Genomic DNA, 19008 nt, shown 5'->3' with positions numbered 1-19008 from the left:
TCACCGGACCATGACGAAGACAGCTGCATGGCGTGTTCGAAATTCCGGTGCAAGAAGACTCTGAAGATTCGTCGGGCCAATAGGCTCCAGGCTAAGTTATCGGCTACTGCGGCGCCCCCACCAGACGACATATTCCAGGAATCTGTTGAAGGCGAAGACGACGTGCAAGGTTCGGACTCTAGTCCCGCGTCCGAGGGGGAGGCCTACGACGCGGGTGAGGAGAACTTTGACGAAGTCACCGACGAGGTAGGGGACGACGATCGGGCTTTTGCCACTGTGGGGGATAGCTCGGAGGAGGAGCATCCTCAACCAGACTCAGGGGTCACTGCCCTTCATACGGCCCAGGTCGAGGGATCGCCTTCGGGCCTTACCCAAGATCTACTTATGAGTCCTACGTCCCCGCCTCCGGGCCCGGTCACGGACATTTATGAGAAGCCACTCCCGTTGAAGAAAACGAAAGTGAAGCCGTCTGGTCACGCACCCTCGGATGCGAAACCGAAAGTGAAAGTTACGCTGGTGCAGAAGGTTCTGGAGGCGTCAACTTCAAAAAATTCAAGATGGCCGACTTGAAGAGCCACGCCAAGATGGCCGACCCGAAACCCTCGGGGTCGGCGCCGAAGGCGAAGTCGTCCGACGCGGCTGCGTCGGCGCCGAAAGGGGTCGTGGACCCGAAAACGGCTCCAAAGAAGCGTCAGGGCGACGACGCGCATAGGCATGGGGCATCGGCCCCGAAGAAAGTGCCTGCCGGCGATCCGGCTCTCGACGCAGAGAGGTCGCTCGAGCCAGTCAAGCCCTCTCCGGCCTTGACGAAGAAGGTAGCGGAATCCCTGCAGCGGATACGAAAGGACAGTGTGGTTCCCGCTCAGGACACTGTAGCGCCTAAGCTCACGCCTAAGCCTGCGAAGGAGCAAGCGCCTATCCGTTTTACCCTGCCACCCAAGTCGGCGCCGAAGGCCTTCGCGCCGAAAACGGGGCGGACCCTCGAAGGAGGTATTGACACCGAAAGCTGCCTTGGTGGTGTCGAAGCTTCGGCTCCAGCCGCTTGCTGAAGAGGAACGTCGTGAGGTAATCATCGACGCCAACACCGGGAAACTGTCCCTCCTCAAGAGGAAAATCACTACGGAGCCGGTGTTGGAACATTTTCGGATCCCTCTCAAAAATAAAAGGGACTCTGCGGAATCTTCGGCTCTGGTGGAACCTGTGTCTCCACAAGCACTGGGACACTCGCCAACGCATTCCGCCGCAGGCGATGCGGACGAGGAAGACGCCGAGTACAACTATCCGGCGTACTCGGATCCGGAGGAGGAGCACGAACCTTGGTCGGCCGGAGGCGACACAGAGGACCCGCAGTCGGGCCAGGACGCGCAACTTTTTGCGGCCAAAACGTCACCGACGGAGGACTCGGCGGCCTTCAACGCTCTGATCGAGAGAGCTGCGGCTAACCACGACGTCGAGCTGCACTCGGACCCCGTGGATGTGGACTTCTTATTTGACACTTTCTCAGTAGCTGAAAAGTCAGTCAAAACGCTGCCGATGCTTAAAGGGGTGCTTAAACACGCAACGGAGGTCTTCAAAGAGCCCACCCGGGCGCGTGTAGTCAACCCTCGCATTGACAGGAAATATAAGGCAGCGCCCTCGGATCCAACATATATCAAGGGACACTTGCCATTGGACTCGTTGGTTGTTTCCAACGCTCGGAAGAGGGCGAACTCGCAGACTACTGGTGACGCTCCTCCCCCAGACAAAGAGTCCAAGATCTTTGAGGCTTCAGGCAAACGGATTGCTGCATAGGCAGCTAATATCTGGAGAATATCTAACACACAAGCCCTACTTGCACGCTATGATAGGGCTCATTATGACACCTTAGAATCAATACTGCAACACTTGCCTGAACAGTACAAGGAGGCAGGAGAAATGCTGATTCAGGAAGGAAAGCTCATTACGAATGCATCCATAAAATGTGCACTGGATGTGGCAGAAACAGCCTCCAGGGCGATCAATACTAGTGTGTTGCTTAGACGGCATGCCTGGCTTAGAATTTCAGGGTTCAAACCCGACATCCAAACTACAATACTGAATCAAACAGTTAATCCTGACCACCTGTTTGGCCCTGAGGTGGATGCGACACTGGAAAAAATGAAAAAAGATACGGAAACTGCCAAATCTATGGGGGCCCTACAAAGTCAGCAGTTTCGGAGTGGTTCCTTTGCCGCTCCACTTCCAGAGGCACCTCAAGGGGTCAGGCATCGCAGTCCACACAGTATTACAAGAATAACACCCAAACCTCGTACAACAACAAGAGTAGAGGTGGAAACAACAGCTCCAGGTCCACCACCGCCAACAAGCAGTGACGTCTTGTCACTGCCCCCCGACCATACAACACCGGTCGGGGGGAGACTCCAGCAGTTCCTGCCAGCGTGGAAATCCATCACCACGGACAGGTGGGTCAAGTCTCTTATCCAGTACGGGTACTGTCTGGAACTTACTTCCATTCCACCAAACATACCCCCAAGGAGCCGTCCTATGTCCGGCGAGCACTTGACCTTGTTGCAGCAAGAAGTTCTAGTCATGCTGCAAAAAGGGGCGATAGAGCTCGTTCCATTGCAAGAGCGGGGAACAGGGGTTTACTCCCTGTATTTTCTGATCCCCAAAAAGGACGGATCCCTCAGGCCCATTCTGGACCTCAGGCCCCTAAACTGGTACATCCTCTCGGAGCACTTCCATATGCTCACGTTACAGCAAGTGCTTCCCCTGCTTCAGCAGGGGGACTTCCTGTCTACGCTGGATCTGAAAGATGCCTATTTTCATATCCCCCTGCATCCTTCCCACAGGAAGTATCTCAGATTCACGATTCTAGACCAGCATTACCAGTTCAGGGTTCTGCCGTTCGGGGTCACCACGGCGCCAAGGGTATTTACAAAGTGCCTAGCGACTGTGGCGGCGCATCTCCGTCGCCAGAACGTCCACGTCTACCCCTACTTGGACGATTGGCTCATTCAGGCAAAGACAGAACGACAGTGCGTCGACCATGTGTCACGCACCATTCATCTCCTGCACGATCTGGGATTCTCTCTGAACTACCCAAAGTCCCATCTCCAGCCCGCCCACGTGCGACAGTATCTGGGCGCGACAATCAACACTCTGGCAGCCACTGCGCAGCCAAATTCAGTGAGAATAGCCAGTATCCAGGCGCTGATCCAGCGGTTCAGACCTCAGCACTCGCTTCCAGCGAAAGTGTTCATGCAGTTGATAGGCATGATGGCCTCCTGCATCTCCATTGTCCCGCACGCGAGACTACATATGCGTCCGCTTCAGGAGTGCCTTGCACGTCAGTGGACTCAGGCTCATGGGCAACTGACAGACCTAGTGTTGGTGAGCGGTCGGGCATACAACTCTCTGCATTGGTGGAATCCACAAAACCTTTGCAAAGGCCGACCATTCCAAGAGCCTGTGCCACAGATTATCCTGACAACGGACGCCTCTCTCCAGGGATGGGGAGCTCATGTACTCCAGTACACGGTGCAGGGACTCTGGACACTACAGCAAAGGAAGATGCACATCAATGTGTTGGAACTGATGGCAATCTTCATGGCCTTGAAGGCGTTCAAAGTACATCTGTGCAACAAAGTCGTGTTGATCCGGACGGACAACATGACGGCCATGTACTACATTCAGAAGCAGGGAGGCACACACTCTCCGCAGCTGTCTCATCTGGCTCAGAGCATGTGGAAGTGGGCCATTCAGAGGAACATCTTCCTCATGGCAGAGCATCTCCCGGGCAAGGACAATCAGATGGCGGATCTGCTCAGCAGGCACAGCCATCAAATGCACGAGTGGGAGATACATCCATCAGTACTCCAACCGTACTTCCAAAAAGTGGGGTCATCCAGAGATAGACCTGTTCGCCACAAAGGAGAACGCAAAATGCCAAAGCTTCGCCGCCAGGTTCCCACACCCGCAATCACAGGGCAATGCGATGTGGATGAACTGGTCAGGCAGATTTGCGTACGCTTTTCCCCCAGCACCTCTGATACCGCTGGTGGCACGCAAGCTCAGGCAGCACTCGATGACGCTCATCCTGGTTGCTCCAACGTGGGCTCGCCAACCATGGTACACCACGTTTCTGGAACTCTCCGTGGTACCGCATCAAAGGCTTCATCTCACTCCCAGCCTTCTGACGCAGAGCCATGGCGACATTCAGCACCCAGATCCGCAACAGCTCAACCTGGCGATCTGGCTCCTGAAGTCCTAGAGTTTGGCTACCTCAATCTTCCTCCCAATTGCAAGGACATCATTCGGGAGGCAAGGAAGCCCACTACGAGAGCTTGTTATGCGGCTAAATGGAAGAGGTTTGTCATCTACTGTGTTAACCACGATATTGACCCGCTAGATGCTTCCATTCAAAACATCATCTGCTACCTGTTCCACCTGTATCAATGCAATCTGGCGTACTCTTCCATCCGCATTCACCTGTCTGCTATGGCAGCATACCTCCAGAATAGGCAACACCTGTCACTCTTTAAGGTGCCTGCTATCAAGGCCTTTCTGGAAGGACTCAAAAGAGTCATTCCACCAAGGACCCCACCAGCTCCAGAATGGAACCTCAATGTGGTTCTTACAAGGCTGATGGGTCCTCCCTTCGAGCCACTGCACTCTTGTGAGCTTCAGTTTCTGACTTGGAAGGTTGCGTTCTTAGTAGCAATTACATCGCTACGGAGGGTTAGCGAGCTGCAGGCGCTCACCATCCAAGAACCTTTCTTCCAGGTGCATGCTAACAGGGTTGTGCGTCGTACTAACCCTAAATTCCTACCCAAGGTTGTGTCTCAATTCCATATAAACCAGACAATTGAGTTGCCGGTGTTCTTCCAAAACCCAGAGACGCTGGCGGAGCGGATGCTCCACACCCTTGATGTTAAGAGAGCCTTGATGTACTATGTAGACAGGACGAAAGATTTTCGCAAAACTAAGCAGCTTTTTGTTGCTTTTGCCACACACCACAAGGGAAACGCTATCTCCAAAGCTGGGATCGCTAGGTGGATAGTGAAATGCATTCAGATCTGTTACGCTAAAGCTAAGCGCACTCTCACTATCCCACCAAGGGCCCACTCCACCAGGAAGTTGGGGGCCTCTATGGCTTTCCTAGGTAACATTCCCTTAGAAGATATCTGTAGAGCAGCCACATGGTCTACCACACATACTTTCACTAAACACTACTGTGTAGATGTGCATTCCAAACAGCAGGCAGCTGTTGGTCAGGCTGTTCTCAAAACACTTTTTCAGACTGCTGCAGCTGGCACGGGCGGCCGCTGCTAATGGAGGGACTGCTATGTATTCTATGCACAGATATGAATTCAGCAGCCCACATGCCTCGAACTGCAAATGCTACTTACCAGTATGCATCTGTTCTTGGCATGTAGGGCTGCTGACATTCATATCGCCCACCCTCCTCCCCGGCGCCTGTAGCAGCTGCAGTATTTCATTCATATGTATATATGTATGTGCTCATAGCATGGCCATCACTCACATGCTTCACTCCATCTCTGCCAATGGCTAAAAACAATCTGGGGATGGAGGCGATGCCCATGCGCACTGTAGTCCAGGGGAGGAGCCACCTATCTCGTGATACTTCGAAGACTCTTCCAGGACAACAATGTGCAATCATCCGGACCCAACACTAGGCGGCGATCTATGCACAGATATGAATGTCAGCAGCCCTACATGCCAAGAACAGATGCATACTGGTAAGTAGCATTTGCATTTTTAACTGTCTTTCTCTGAGGGAATACAAAAATATGTCTGCAAAGAAAGCGCTTCTTCTCCACCCATGCAATATCTGGGAGTGATCGGTTCACCTTTGCATTCTGCAAGGGTAGTTACTCCAATACTACTGAAGTGAATCTTCAACAGTTTCTAGGGTGGAAAGGAGATGGAGAAGAGTGTGGGACTGCCCACAAACGTTGAAGTGTTTTGTCATTGCAAAAGTCCAAGGCAAACCATGTTTTGGAATTCCTGCTTCCCACCTCTTGAATGGGATTCAGATTTGTGGATTTCTCCACAATTGTGGTAGAGAAATTCACCGTAGTTCATGCATAGACGGCAGCCAGGAATACCTTTGTGAATTACTGGCAGCCATATAAGAGATAAATAAGGTTCTAAGTCTACATTTAAGACAACATTTATCTTTGTGAATATGCCCAATAGCATCTGTTTAAACATGGGATCGGAGTGTAGAGGCCACACAATCTACTGAGGTGATACTTAATATAGAAGTTAATCCCATGGGCTACACATAGGTGTGATAATTAAACATGATAAACTTGCTGAATCTTAAAATATTTATTAGATCTACTCTTTTCTCTGCATGTTCATTGAAATAGGTTTAAAAAGATCTGACACCTCTGGAGAGGATTATCTCACTCAAGGTAGCAGGAAATTGAATGTGACCATATAGCCAGCTATTGCAGGCAGTAGGGTCATGTGGTCTCTGAGCTTTATGGCCTCAAGTATTTGTATAGCCGTGGCTGCCAGGCCACACTTGTGCTCATCTTGAGTGTTTTTGCAAATGAAGAATGCTGATTTTGCTTGATACAGTTGTATATAGGTCAGTAAAGATCCTACACTAAGAGGGGTACATGATTTCAAGTTCTTTTTATAATGCCAGTCACACGTTCACCACAAATGAGCTGAAAGTAATGTATTTAATTTATTTTTCTTAAACTTATTTTCTGCCTTTTCAGAAAGCAACAAAGCTTAACGACACCACTACTAAAGATGCTTTTGTACCAAGAATTGACTGTGATCACAAATTATTGCACACAATTTGTAGAGATGTTTATTACCTGAAAGAAAAACTAAGAAACCATAAAAGTCCAAATGAACAGACAGGTAATTCTTGCATTCCTATATAATTTTCTTGGCATATTTGCTCTATTTGTGTTAACATTTTTGTATTGTTTGTTTTACTAAAAGGTTCTGCAGAAAAAATCAAGTTTCTCGTTCTTTTTCTGTTGGCATATAAATGGGTATTGTTACAAACATGTTGAGACCTTTTTCAAAGTCATTCCCTAACAAAATGGCTTTAAGGAGAAAAAAGATGGTCCAACTCCCTACCCCAAATACTCTGGGATCCTTTGGAAATAATGTCACCGGGGTGTACTTTTGTTTGAGGGGTAAATTCACCCTGAACGGGTTATAGTATGAAGAATATTTAAAGATACCCTATGAGAGATTATGTTCATGGGTAGCTTAGTTATTGAGATTCAATGGGCAGAGTGTTGTGAGTATCAAATTTCCAACTAAAAATGCAGGGGCCTGCACAGTGGTTGGGGTGGGGTGTTGAGAAGACCAAGGTTCGGGATGGACTATTTCCATGAGGAACAGGATCAGTACTGATTTGTGCAGTGAGCGAAAAAATGCAAGCATTCATCCCATCACCTTTTGGGTGTTTGTCAGTAGTGCTTCTGGAAACCTGAGACTGGTGCAGCTTACTAAGCCTACTACTGCCAATATTTGTGAATTCCAAAAAGCATTCAATTTGCACCCATTCGATGAGAATTTCTATGGGTGCAGATTTGCTACTTATTTGGTGTAGAGGTCACTAAATATATTTAAAATCCCAATCTAAAAACATTAACAAGTTAAAACCTCTTGGTGAAATGAGGACAATGAGAAAAACCGCACCAGACATATCAGATCCAACTCAGCGGCCCCAGACCCAACTACTATACCAAGTATGCACTTGAGGCGTGTCACACCCCAAACTCCCCCCTGAAGCCACGCCCATGCCCGCTCCACCTGGACCTGGTAGTTTTGCTTGAGAGCTCATGACTGAGGTCACGTGCAACTCAATGGCCTGGGATTCTAGCCCTGGGATTACTTATTTTAAATGTATTTTCACTGCACACACAATTTGTAGTCTGTGCTACAAAAAGCCTTAATGGTAGAGTTGTCAGATCTGTGCATGTGGGCAGGGCTTCATGTTTCTAATTCTCACCTTTCACAAATCATTTTATGTATTGACTGATGGCCCCATGCAGGGCCGGCTTTAGGGCAGTGCAACAGTTGCGGCTTCACTAGGTGCCGACCTGTGGAGGGGGGCACTGACCTCAGGGTGGGGCACTGTGTTTAGCAATAATTAATGATTGTAGAGATGAGGGGCACTTTTGTCCGACTGCAGTGAAAGAATCCGAGGAGGCGGTCATGGGGTGGGGGGTGCCAAAAATGATTGTCACACTAGGCGCCACGGTTCTGGCTTAGCTCTAAGAGCCTGTGCACAAGCCAAGCCATGAAAACGTTTCCATTTACATCATATTGTAAAAATATGATGCAATCTCTTCAAAATTAAAAATAAATCCCTGTTTAGAAGGTACTGAAGGTACTATTTCTTTCCTGCATGTTGGTGCAGATTTTCAGTGATGGGACCTGCCTCGACATAACTCACTGAGTCGACAGCTTATTTAATGATTTAGTAAGTAAGTAAGAGCTTATAAAGCGATTGATTGCCGATGCGTCTTGGCGCTGGAAGCATAGAGATAGACGTGGAGCCTAGAAAATCAGAACTTACTGAGTGGGGAACAGCCAAGTTTTCAATTGGCCCCGGAATTGGGACCGGGCTGGCTGGGATCTGATGTGTACAGGCAGGTTGTTCCATGGTTTGGGAGCTAAATATGTGAGGCATCTACCTCCCCATTTAGCTTTCTTAATTAAAGGAACGTTTACCAATTCTTTATTGGCTGATCTTAGTGGGCATCTGGGGGTGTACCATTGGAATAATTTATGGTATTCCATTGGACTTCCGCCATACAAAGTTTTATGGATCAGATACAGTGCCTTGAATACTATACGCTCTTTAACTGGCAGCCAGTGGAGGTTCCTGATAGCCCCTGAAAATCGGTTACATTTAGGGATTATCAGCAAGTTACATAATTACTGATTTGCCATTTCTATCCAGTTATGCATGTTCTGCTATTGGATTTCTGTTTAGATGCCCACCAATCTCCTATACAAAATGCAAGGAACTGCACATAACACTTTCTATCAGGCTCGGGTTCTTAAGACATCCTGGTTCCATTCTTGCTTTACCGGAGACCCTACAGCTTTGAGGCAATGAGCTCCTGCAGGCAGCAGACCTTCATGCCAAGAATGCCACTGGCTTGTACTTTCAGCTGCACTGCTGGGAGCTCAACATTCAAAGTAGCGAAAGCATGCTTCTCCCCCAGTCCATACTGCTTTTTAAGGGTGTCCACTGCAGAGAGTAGCCAGTGCAACAATCCGGTAGGAAAGAAAGGTTGGGGCCAGCCACCAGGATCTTCACACACTCCCATTAGAAGACAGATTGCCACTAAAAATATCCTGGCCACAGGTGAGCCTGAAGGAACCCCGCAGACTTAAGTTTCATGTTGGTGCATTTCAAATTGTACTTTTTTGGCTCGCTCTAAAAGGCTCTTGAGTTCCTGATGTTTTTTGTGACTCATAGTAATCTTTACACTAGCATGAGTGCCAAGTGGCCACATTATGTCAAGCTCTACTGTACTGTACTGGTAGTTACGTAAAGGTTTTTATACCCCTTTTGACGTGTACAGTGCTTGTTGTGCCTATTTCTGTCTTATTACCAGCACATTGCCCTCTGCTCTCGGCATCACCATCTCATTAAATCCAGTCTCGGCCCAGGACTACAAGTGTTAGATTATTACGAAAAAACAGTACTTGTTGACCTACTCACACACATGAAAAAAGAAAACATGAGCCAGGATAGGCTCCAAGCATCTGTTTTTTTCTCTTCAGTTTTATGCCTTGTTCGCTTACTCTATGAAAAAGCACTCCTGCCATTAAGTCTGGAGAATATTGGTGAATTTTAACTTTCTGTTGCTATATACAGTGTTTGAAGTACACATGCTCAAACCTAGCAAGACCAACTCCGCATTCTATCCTTCCAAGTTCGGCTCTATTAAATTATCCTCTTCGCTGCAGCGGAAATGCCGTCGCAGTGCTGAAAACAAATGACGCGTTCGCAGTTCAGGCGGCCCCCGGCCGTCCTCCGCACACACCCACTGTGACGTCTGACGGCCGGCGGCCGTCCGACGCATCGAAGAGGTTAAATAATAGTAAACTCTGTTATTTTCAGCACTTAGAAATGGCAGTGAATTGAATGATGCACCATATATCAAACACTTTACTATTTCATTATTTTATTCTTAATAATAGATGACCTAAGATATACATTTGTTTTTTAAATAATCAGTTTGTTCTCCCAAAAGGTCCCTACTAAACTTGTCAACTGTTAACAGGAATGCCATGCTTCTGCATGCGTGAACACTTTTCAAGACTAAATTCAGCAGTTAAAATGGTTTTCACCGGCAAATTACTTTCAAACCTTGAATGTTAGTGGCTCTAGATTAAATTGAAATATTCTCTGTAGATTACTTGCTCCTGGTTTATTCTGTTGCCTTTAAAATATGTCCAGAACAATCCGAATAGAAATTGAAAATAGTCTGGTGGCCTACCATAAGCACGTAAGTGGAGTTAGAATTATTTTAAGGCTGTTTCTACACTGCTACAGTAGCATATTACAGTTAGTTATGTACATTATTTAACTACTTGGAAGTTATTGCTTTTTTTCTACAGTGATAAGGTGTCACTGTATGTCACAAATAATGTATTGACAAAAAAATGTATATTGGGAGACACCCTTTTAGAGAAAAAGGGAATGGGTTTGTGGTCAACAAATATCAAAGGGATCCCTTTTCCTGGTTTTTAGTAACACATGAGACTAAATGAATAGTCCCCCGTTAAACCGTATTCTATGGTAACCTGTGAGTATGGTCAATTATTGGGAGTCCTACACCACAAAATAACAAATTCACAAATCTATCATTGATCTAAACTACTCAGTTGCAACCCTTGAATATTCTTAATTAAAAACAATTTAAACAAGAATGGGGTGAAAAAGGTTTTGCATTTTGTATTCGGAATTTTATTGTAATAAAAAAGGATCTGATCTGTTTGTTCACCAATGTTCTATAAAAAACAATTTTTCTGTACAATTTATTAAAACATAACATTACATATTATTAAAAAGACAATTTAAAAAGCAAGACAACTGTCGACGCGGCGTTTCAGTGAAAACGTTGGCCACCTTCTTCAGGACAAGGCTTTCTTATATTAAAAACAATCTATTTAAGAAAATATATAAGAGATTTTATTAAAAAACATTCCTCTTTTTTGCAAAACCATAAATACAAATTTTATTGTTAACTATATTACATTCCTGTTCAGTATTTGCCATTCACTTAGACTCAACGGATACATATTATTTTAGAAACATGTTTGTTCCTCATTCAGTTCTAAGGTACATTACTAATGCAGCATATTTTCAGGTTACAAAACTGGCAGGAAAAGTGATACATGGCTTCATGAGGGTTGAATCATTACATATCCTATTATTTGTTATTTTGTGGACTCCTAATTCTTGACCCATTCTGTTAATTAGCAAAAAAACTAAATAATTTTTGCCGAAGAATACTCACTCTTAGATAAAGTTCATGTTGCAGCTCGAATGGATTCACTTAATTATGTGTTACCGGAAACCTGTTTTGGTTCCAGCTGTTGAGTTGTACTGTAACATAAAAGGATTTTAATAAATTATCGACTCTTATGATGGATATTGCAATGTGCAATTGATGATTTTCTATTGACTTTAGATATACCTCTAGGGCCGGATCTTTTTATGTGTCCTTTGCTCTTAGCATCATCTGCTCCTTTTTAGGTCGAGTCTGGCAACACGCATCCGAAGGATGCGGTCCAGGTGGAGAACTATAGCGAGCTGACACGGGGGAATGACGGACAAGAAACTGTCACGCGCTTCTCCCCGGCTGGATTCAGCTGCCTGCACGCGCATCCACATTCACGCATGCGCACAGCCACACGCATACACAGGCACAGGCACACGCATACACAGGCACGCACACACACACACACCCCGTCGCCGGACCTACACACACCCCCCCCCGTCGTCACCGCCGCCGCCCCTACACACACACCCCTCCTCCCCCCCCCTCGCCGGCGCACCTACACACACACCCCCTCCCCCCCCCACAGTCACACACACACACACGCATACACACAGACTCCAAGACACATACACACACGCACGCTCACACATATACACAGCCCCCGCCCCTGCACGCGCGCGCACACACACACATGCCCCACTCACCGGCTTCCTTGGTGCGGCGGCTCTCCTCTCATCGGCAGCTGCAGGGCCCGGCAGCAGGACTCTTCCTCCCTTCTTCGGCACCGGGGCGCAGGGTAGGCTCCTGCCTGCTCCGGTGCTCCAAACAGCCGCGGCTCTTCCGTGGGAGGCGGGGTAGGCTCCCGCTCTCCTACTTCCTGTTTTCGGTTGTCCCGCCCGGCCTGCCTGACTTCCTGGTCGCAGGCCGGCGGCGATGTTCCGTTTGCCTGAGGAAAAAAAGCAAGACGGTGGTATGTGTGTGGGGGCCGGGGGCTTCTCGCTGTTTTTTTTGGGTGGTGGTGGTAGGGGAGGTGGTGGCTGCTGCTGGGTGGGCTGTCGGGAGGAAAAATGACTCTGGAGTCCATCATGGCGTGCTGCCTGAGCGAGGAGGGGAAGGAAGCCCGGCGGATCAACGACGAGATCGAACGGCAGCTCCGCAGGGACAAGCGGGGCGCCCGCCGGGAGCTGAAGCTGCTGCTGTTTGGTAAGTGACAGCGGGCGCCCCCCTCCCGCTCCGCCTGGCCCCGGAGCCAACATGCTTCGTGCACTAGTCCATTCCTCAGCCCTGCCGGCCACTCCTCAGCCCCCTAGCCCTTCTCTGAATTGTAAACCATGGTAGTAAAAAAATGCTTGAACGTCACACTTGAGGACTGGAGATTTATGTGTTTCTTTCACAATGCTGCCTTGCGGGAGGGGAGGGGGCGCGGCTGGCACAGTCCTCGACTGAGGGCACACAGTCATGGTCGTAAAGTAAGGGATGCGTGCATTTTTTTTTTGCACACATCCTTGTGTGCGCGATGCCTCAGAGAGGGCGTTTTCGAGCCATCCGCTCTGATTAGGGAGTGGTGGTGCTGTGCCTGTGTTGGTACCTTTCAGATTTCATTGCATTCAAAGCGATACTTCATTTCTCACACTCGGTTGTTAAGTTCCACAAAAATGTGGGTTGTCGTTGTATCTGGGGAGCAGAAACATACCACACTTCCTGCCCTTATGCATGCAAGACAGCTTGAGAAGGGGTTAGATGTAGAATTCTAGGCCCTCAGGAAACACGAGCGCCTGGAATGTGAGACGAAAGATGGCAAACGCAAAACGCCGATAACATGCGTGGGGCTTGTAAGTTGATACACGTTTTGGTGCAGGTCGAGTTTGTTCGCACATGCCTCGTCACGCATGGCCTTTAATGTCTCAGTTGTCGTGTACTGACTGCCTTGGCATGGTTGCGTTCTGTGCGTACATTACTCCGCACAGAACCAAGGCCCGGATGAGGAGACAACAGTAAGGGCGGGATGGAAACGCAGCCTCTGATACAGAAGGCGATGGTGTACAGTGGGGTTTCGAATGCACCCATTTTGTCTCAAGAATGGTACGCCCTGGATGGATATAGTGAAGTAACTTTAATGGGTCCTTGAAAGATATCAATCAATACTATCTGTCCTTATGTTCACATAAATATTCGAATTGTTATGTTGCTTTCAAGGCCCATGGTCCCTGTTGCAGTCAATATTTTATAATCAGGGCTCGAAAATTCCACTCGACCGCTCGCATAGTCGAGCTAAATTTAACAAGGTCGAGCTGTTTTTAGGTCCTACTCGCCCTTTCTGGCAAGTAGGAAAACAAACCAACTTTTGTCCTCTGTCTGTGAAAACGGAGTAAAAGTGACAAGATAACAAGATTTAAAGGCATTTTTATTGCTCACAAAGTTAATGAGCAATAAAGATGCCTTTAAATCTTATCTTGTCACATTTGCTCCGCTTTCACAGACGGAGATCAAGTAGGTTGCAGTTAGGTCGAGGACATTTTTTAAGGTGCTAGCCCTGCAGGACTAGTACAATTTTTTTGATTTTTCGAGCCCTGATAATGTAAATTATTGGTGGTTGGGTTACTCCAACTGGTATATAAGGATCCACTTGGGGAAAGTTTAACCTCACTGAAGTCATTCGCCCTGAAGAATGAGAGGTGGCATGGCATCCTCTACTGATACTCATATATTATACACATTGTCCACAGGAACCATTGTTCCTTGCTATATACTAGATGCCCTGGTTCCTTGTGAGTAGGGTGGCCCTTGTTTGCCTGTACACGATCAACTTGAGTACAGCATTCGACTGGACAGAGTGTTGTGATTTGTAATGTACACTGCAATCCCTCGCATTTTTGGAAGACTTAACGCAAGGGATTGCTGTTTCAGTCGGAATAGGAATGTTGGGAGTTTCAAGACCGAGCAGCTGGAGTTCGGCTGCTCTGGGGAGTTATCTTAATAAAGGAACTTTAATTACACGGTCGTGCGTATCATCTTTGGAGAATACTGCTACATTTATGTGGCGACGAGTTGGATAACTCTCCGGCGGGTCCACAACGTAAGATATTTCTGGGAATCCTTCCTCGTCGGATTTCAAGTTGCAATTTTCATGGAGGCACTGTTTTTCATGTTGTGGTTCTCACCTGATCGTGCTGGTCTATCCGCGTTGCAGTCTTTCCTTGATGGCTGTTTGGTGTTGGCTGGTGTGGTTCCTATGCTGATTTTAAAGAAGAGGTACTTCCATAGCAGCCTTGCTAGAGCTAATGCTATAGGTGTCACATTTGCAAAAGTTAAAACTATTGCCATTGTAAATGCCAAAGCTATTAATTTCGCTATTTTCAAAACAAAAACACATAAATAAAAACATTGCCATTCACAATACCAATAGCTCAAACTTTTTAACTATGTTGCCTGCCTGTTAAGCAAAGTTGACTCCAAAACATTTACTTTGTCCTCAAGGCTCTGTACTAGTGCAGCTCCTAAGCATCGCTATAAGAATATGTGCTTCCTTAAGACCCGATCAACAAATTAAGAGGTCCATTAGGATTGCAGTGAATCCGCATCCTCCGGGCCGGCGGAAGCCACCGCCGGCCCGGAGGATGCGGATTCACCGCTGCGGACCTCCAAAACACCACCAGCCACATTAGGATGGTGGTGTTATCAGCGGCGGATGGCAAGTCCATCCGCCGCTGATCCACGGGTTGTTGTCTGCAATTTGGTGGCGGTGTCTGCAAGACACTGCCAGACAAATTACGAAGGGTGAGGAAACATGCTTTTCTGTGGCGGATTTTCCGCTGTGGAAAAGCGTGTGTACCTTTGCTTCTGGGGGCCCGTTGCGGGCCCCCAGGGTGTCAGGGGGTGGGGGGTGCACATGGGGGGTACCTATGGTACCCCCCTGCATATGCATGCACAAAGCGGCAGGCACCGCGCGGTGCCTTCCGCTTTGTGCATGCATATGCAAAGCATGCAATTTTAACCTTGCGGCGGGCGCTGCTACAAGCAGCACCCGCCGCAAGGTTAAAGATATGGGATGTGACCGCCAAGGTGGCGGTCACATCCTAATTTACATGAAGGGACCGCCGCTGCCCTTGCGGACGGTCCCTCCACCTCAGGGTGGCGGACGGACGCAGGTCCGTCCACGATCATAATCGGGACCTAAGTTAGGCTTCTCAAGACCACTCATTGTTTATCCCATCAGGTCATTTGGGCTATTAGGAAAAGTCCTTAATCCATTAAAGCTCTACCCTTTGGAACGCTTTGCCTTTTGCCAGGGAACTGATAGCAAAAAAAATTGTAAACTCTTTATCATGCCCTTGGCATAGAAATAGTTTTAATCTCCTTATGCTTGCTGCCTCTATATCCTTCCTTGTTTTCCCATGTGATTTGTCTTTACTTTCTGTTCAAAACCAATAGATAAACAAAACTAAATTAGAAAAGGTACTCAGAGGGACTTTGGTACCTTGATCTAACAATTGGAATTGCACATGCTGCCCTGCTTGCCGCCTAGCTTCAGCCTCAGTACCTACCAGCTGACCTTCCAATTCATTCAGTTGGATCAAATGTACAGTGTATTCCACAAGGTTACTGAAACATGCACAGCTTTCCCTGAAAATTTGAATGTTGAAATCTCTCCTTGATACAGAGGGTGTATTCTCCTGTCTGTTTTTGTTCTCATTGACTCGAGTTGCTACATAACATATCTATGCATACAGTTCTTGTACTGAACACATTCCTTGAAATGTCATCCAAAGAGACTACTTTTGAGGTCTGGATTCATGTTATAAGAACAAGTGGCACATTTGTGGTTCATTTTTAGTTTGTTTCTGAAACAAAAGATTTCATGTTGGCTGAAAGCTACATGGCTCAACGGACTATGCAGCACATAAACAGCAGGTAATAACTTTAGTGACTGAACCTAGTTAGATATGAAAAGAATGCTTTCTGCAACAACAGGACATTTTCTAAATTGGCAGCTCTACTAGTGGTCCCATCAAGATGCAATGAAGGCCTAACTCCAGTATTAGTGGCTCATATAGAGCTGGCCTGTAGTGTGGATTCGTCAACAATTTGAACTATCGCTGGTAGCGTGCCTATTTCCCAGTCCCAAGATGCACTTAAGTGTGACCCATACGTTGAACAATTCATAATAATGAGTTTAAAAATAATATGCTAACGGATTAGCTGCTGTTGGTTGTTTTTGTAATGATGATGGCTTTACATATTATGCTTCTCCGTTAACGATGCGATTGTAGGAAGATGGCTCTTGATATATTATACAAAAAAGAAGTATATTGTGTAGTGAGTCCAGGTATCGAATGTGAGTGTACAGGGCTCGGTTTAACAATCTCAAGGTGCTCTTTTTGTGGTTGCGGGGTTGAGTAGCCTTAGGCATATCAATATATTTCTGATGTTTACACTTACCTCTTTGAAACAGAAAACAATTTAGGATGGGTGCACAGCTTTTTATCTTAGTTCATCAAGTTTGGGTTCTCCATGGGTGGCGTTTGTACCCCTAAAAACGCCTGTAAACAACAGTGAAAATGTGATACCAGTGGGTCACTGGGACCATCCCCTTGGGAACACCTTTTACTCCTCTTAGCAACAGAGGATTCCACACAGTAAGTTTGTATGTATCAAATGTTTTTCATTTATTTGTCAATGTTCACTGAATATTGATATGTAGCATATTCAATAGTTGAAACTGTATCCACATTGGTATACATATATGATTCAATCATTCATGAGGCATCATTATTTTTTACAATGTCCAATGCATTTCGGGCTACTGGATGAGCCCTTCATCAGGGAATAACGCTATGGATAAAAGAGATTACATGTAACCACTTAATATCTTTGACCATGAACAGTACATTCAGAAATAACAATCGAACTTAGGTTAGAGTTAGGAATATATGCATGCTATTCTCACTGAGATAGAATGAAAAGTAAATCCGAACGGTAACTTACATGCCTTGAGCATTTTGGATAGATCAAAAAAAGTCGCCTGTTGTGTTAAGCTGAAAAAAAGGGAAAGCGCGGGTATTGTTAAGTGTAGCAACGCGATTTGAAAAAGGCAGACCGAACGTGTGGGTTTGATCTGACAAACTGACCTGTTGCTCGGTGAATAGGATTTCCGAAAAAATAAAGCGTGACAGCTTCTGTGTGGTTCAGCGTCTCTATCTGCAACAATGTTGCCATTTGGTTTGTGAATTCAACCATGGACGCGATCACGTGTCCAATAGAGGTTTAAGAAAAACTATAGGGATGCTGTTAGTTATCGATAACAATACACCGTAATTTGCTCTAAGCTCACTGTAAAGTGATATAAGTATCAGTGAACAACTGTGAAGATAAAAGTGAATAAAAAATGCTGAAAACGGTAAAAGTGAAGTTAAAAATAAAAGTGAAAAACGGGCGGCCCTCGGTCTTGAACCGGGGTCTGGGAAAATTAATCCTTATGTCAGGAGCTCTAGTGTGTTGAGCTATCGGACTCAGCTAATAGATTTCTCATCTGAATGTATTGTAGTCATACACAGGGGTACCAATCTGAAAGCACATGGGGCAATTTATAATTCAAAAAAGATAATTCATAGGTAGCATGAAAATTCACTCCTTTCATTGAGTCCGAAAGGTCTGTGAGTACATAATTTATACATCCAGAAGTTCTCTTTCTGAAGCATATATTTGGTGTTGTCTCTTCCTTCTGTTTTTTGAACTGTTTCTAAGATCAAAAATTTCAGTTGGGCAATGCTGTGTTTGGCTTCAAGAAAGTGCATTGCGACGGTAGATTTTTCATTCCTCAAACGTATGTTCGACTTGTGTTCTGTGAGTCGAATTTTAATTTTTCGTTCGGTCTTACCGATATATAGTTTGCCACATGGGCATTTCAAAGCATATATGATGTTGGAAGAATCACACGTGGCGTTGACCCTTAGTTTAATCTCCTGACCCCTCATAGGGTGATTGATTTTGTTGCCTTTGATAATGTTGTTGCAATGTCCGCAATTATAGCACGGTTTGGTTCCATGGTAAGTTTCGGATGTGGGTGTCCGGGGTTGGATTATTTCACCTATGTTTCTTGATCTAGTGAATGCAAATAAAGGTGGGTCTTTAAAGCAATCATTAAAGTCTGGTTCTAGAGTGAGTATTTGCCAGTGCTTAAGTATGGTCTTTTTGAATTTGTGACTCGTTGTTGAAAATTTGGATATGGCAACTATCCTAGTTTGCTCTTTTGCTTGACTGGGTTGAAGTAAAACTCTTCTATCTTTTTGTTCAAGTTTCTGTTTGGATTCTTGCAAGATATTTTGAGGATATCCTCTTTGTTCAAATTTGTTTTCCATCTCCATTATTCTTTTTTTCATCAAATTAGGTTCTGACGTGATTCTCTTTACTCTTGCCATCTGAGAGAACGGTAAGAATCTCTTTAGATTCTGTTCATGAAAACTACTATAGTGGAGCATGTTATTTCGGTCCGTACTTT

General features: G+C 46.2%; 1 protein-coding gene across 1 annotated transcript in view; it reads left to right on the top strand.

Moving 5' to 3' along the window:
- Positions 1–19008, top strand: part of LOC147662764 (E3 ubiquitin/ISG15 ligase TRIM25-like) — a 237947-nt gene that overhangs the window by 66392 nt on the left and 152547 nt on the right. The window contains exon 4 of the mRNA XM_086950917.1: positions 6738–6885. Coding sequence (XP_086807043.1) covers positions 6738–6885 — 148 coding nt within the window. The remainder of the gene's footprint in view (positions 1–6737; positions 6886–19008) is intronic.

This window comes from Lissotriton vulgaris, unplaced genomic scaffold, assembly GCF_964263255.1.
Source record: "Lissotriton vulgaris unplaced genomic scaffold, aLisVul1.2 SCAFFOLD_2765, whole genome shotgun sequence".
Lineage (NCBI taxonomy): Eukaryota > Metazoa > Chordata > Amphibia > Caudata > Salamandridae > Lissotriton > Lissotriton vulgaris.
This window is presented reverse-complemented; position numbering and strand designations above follow the sequence as displayed.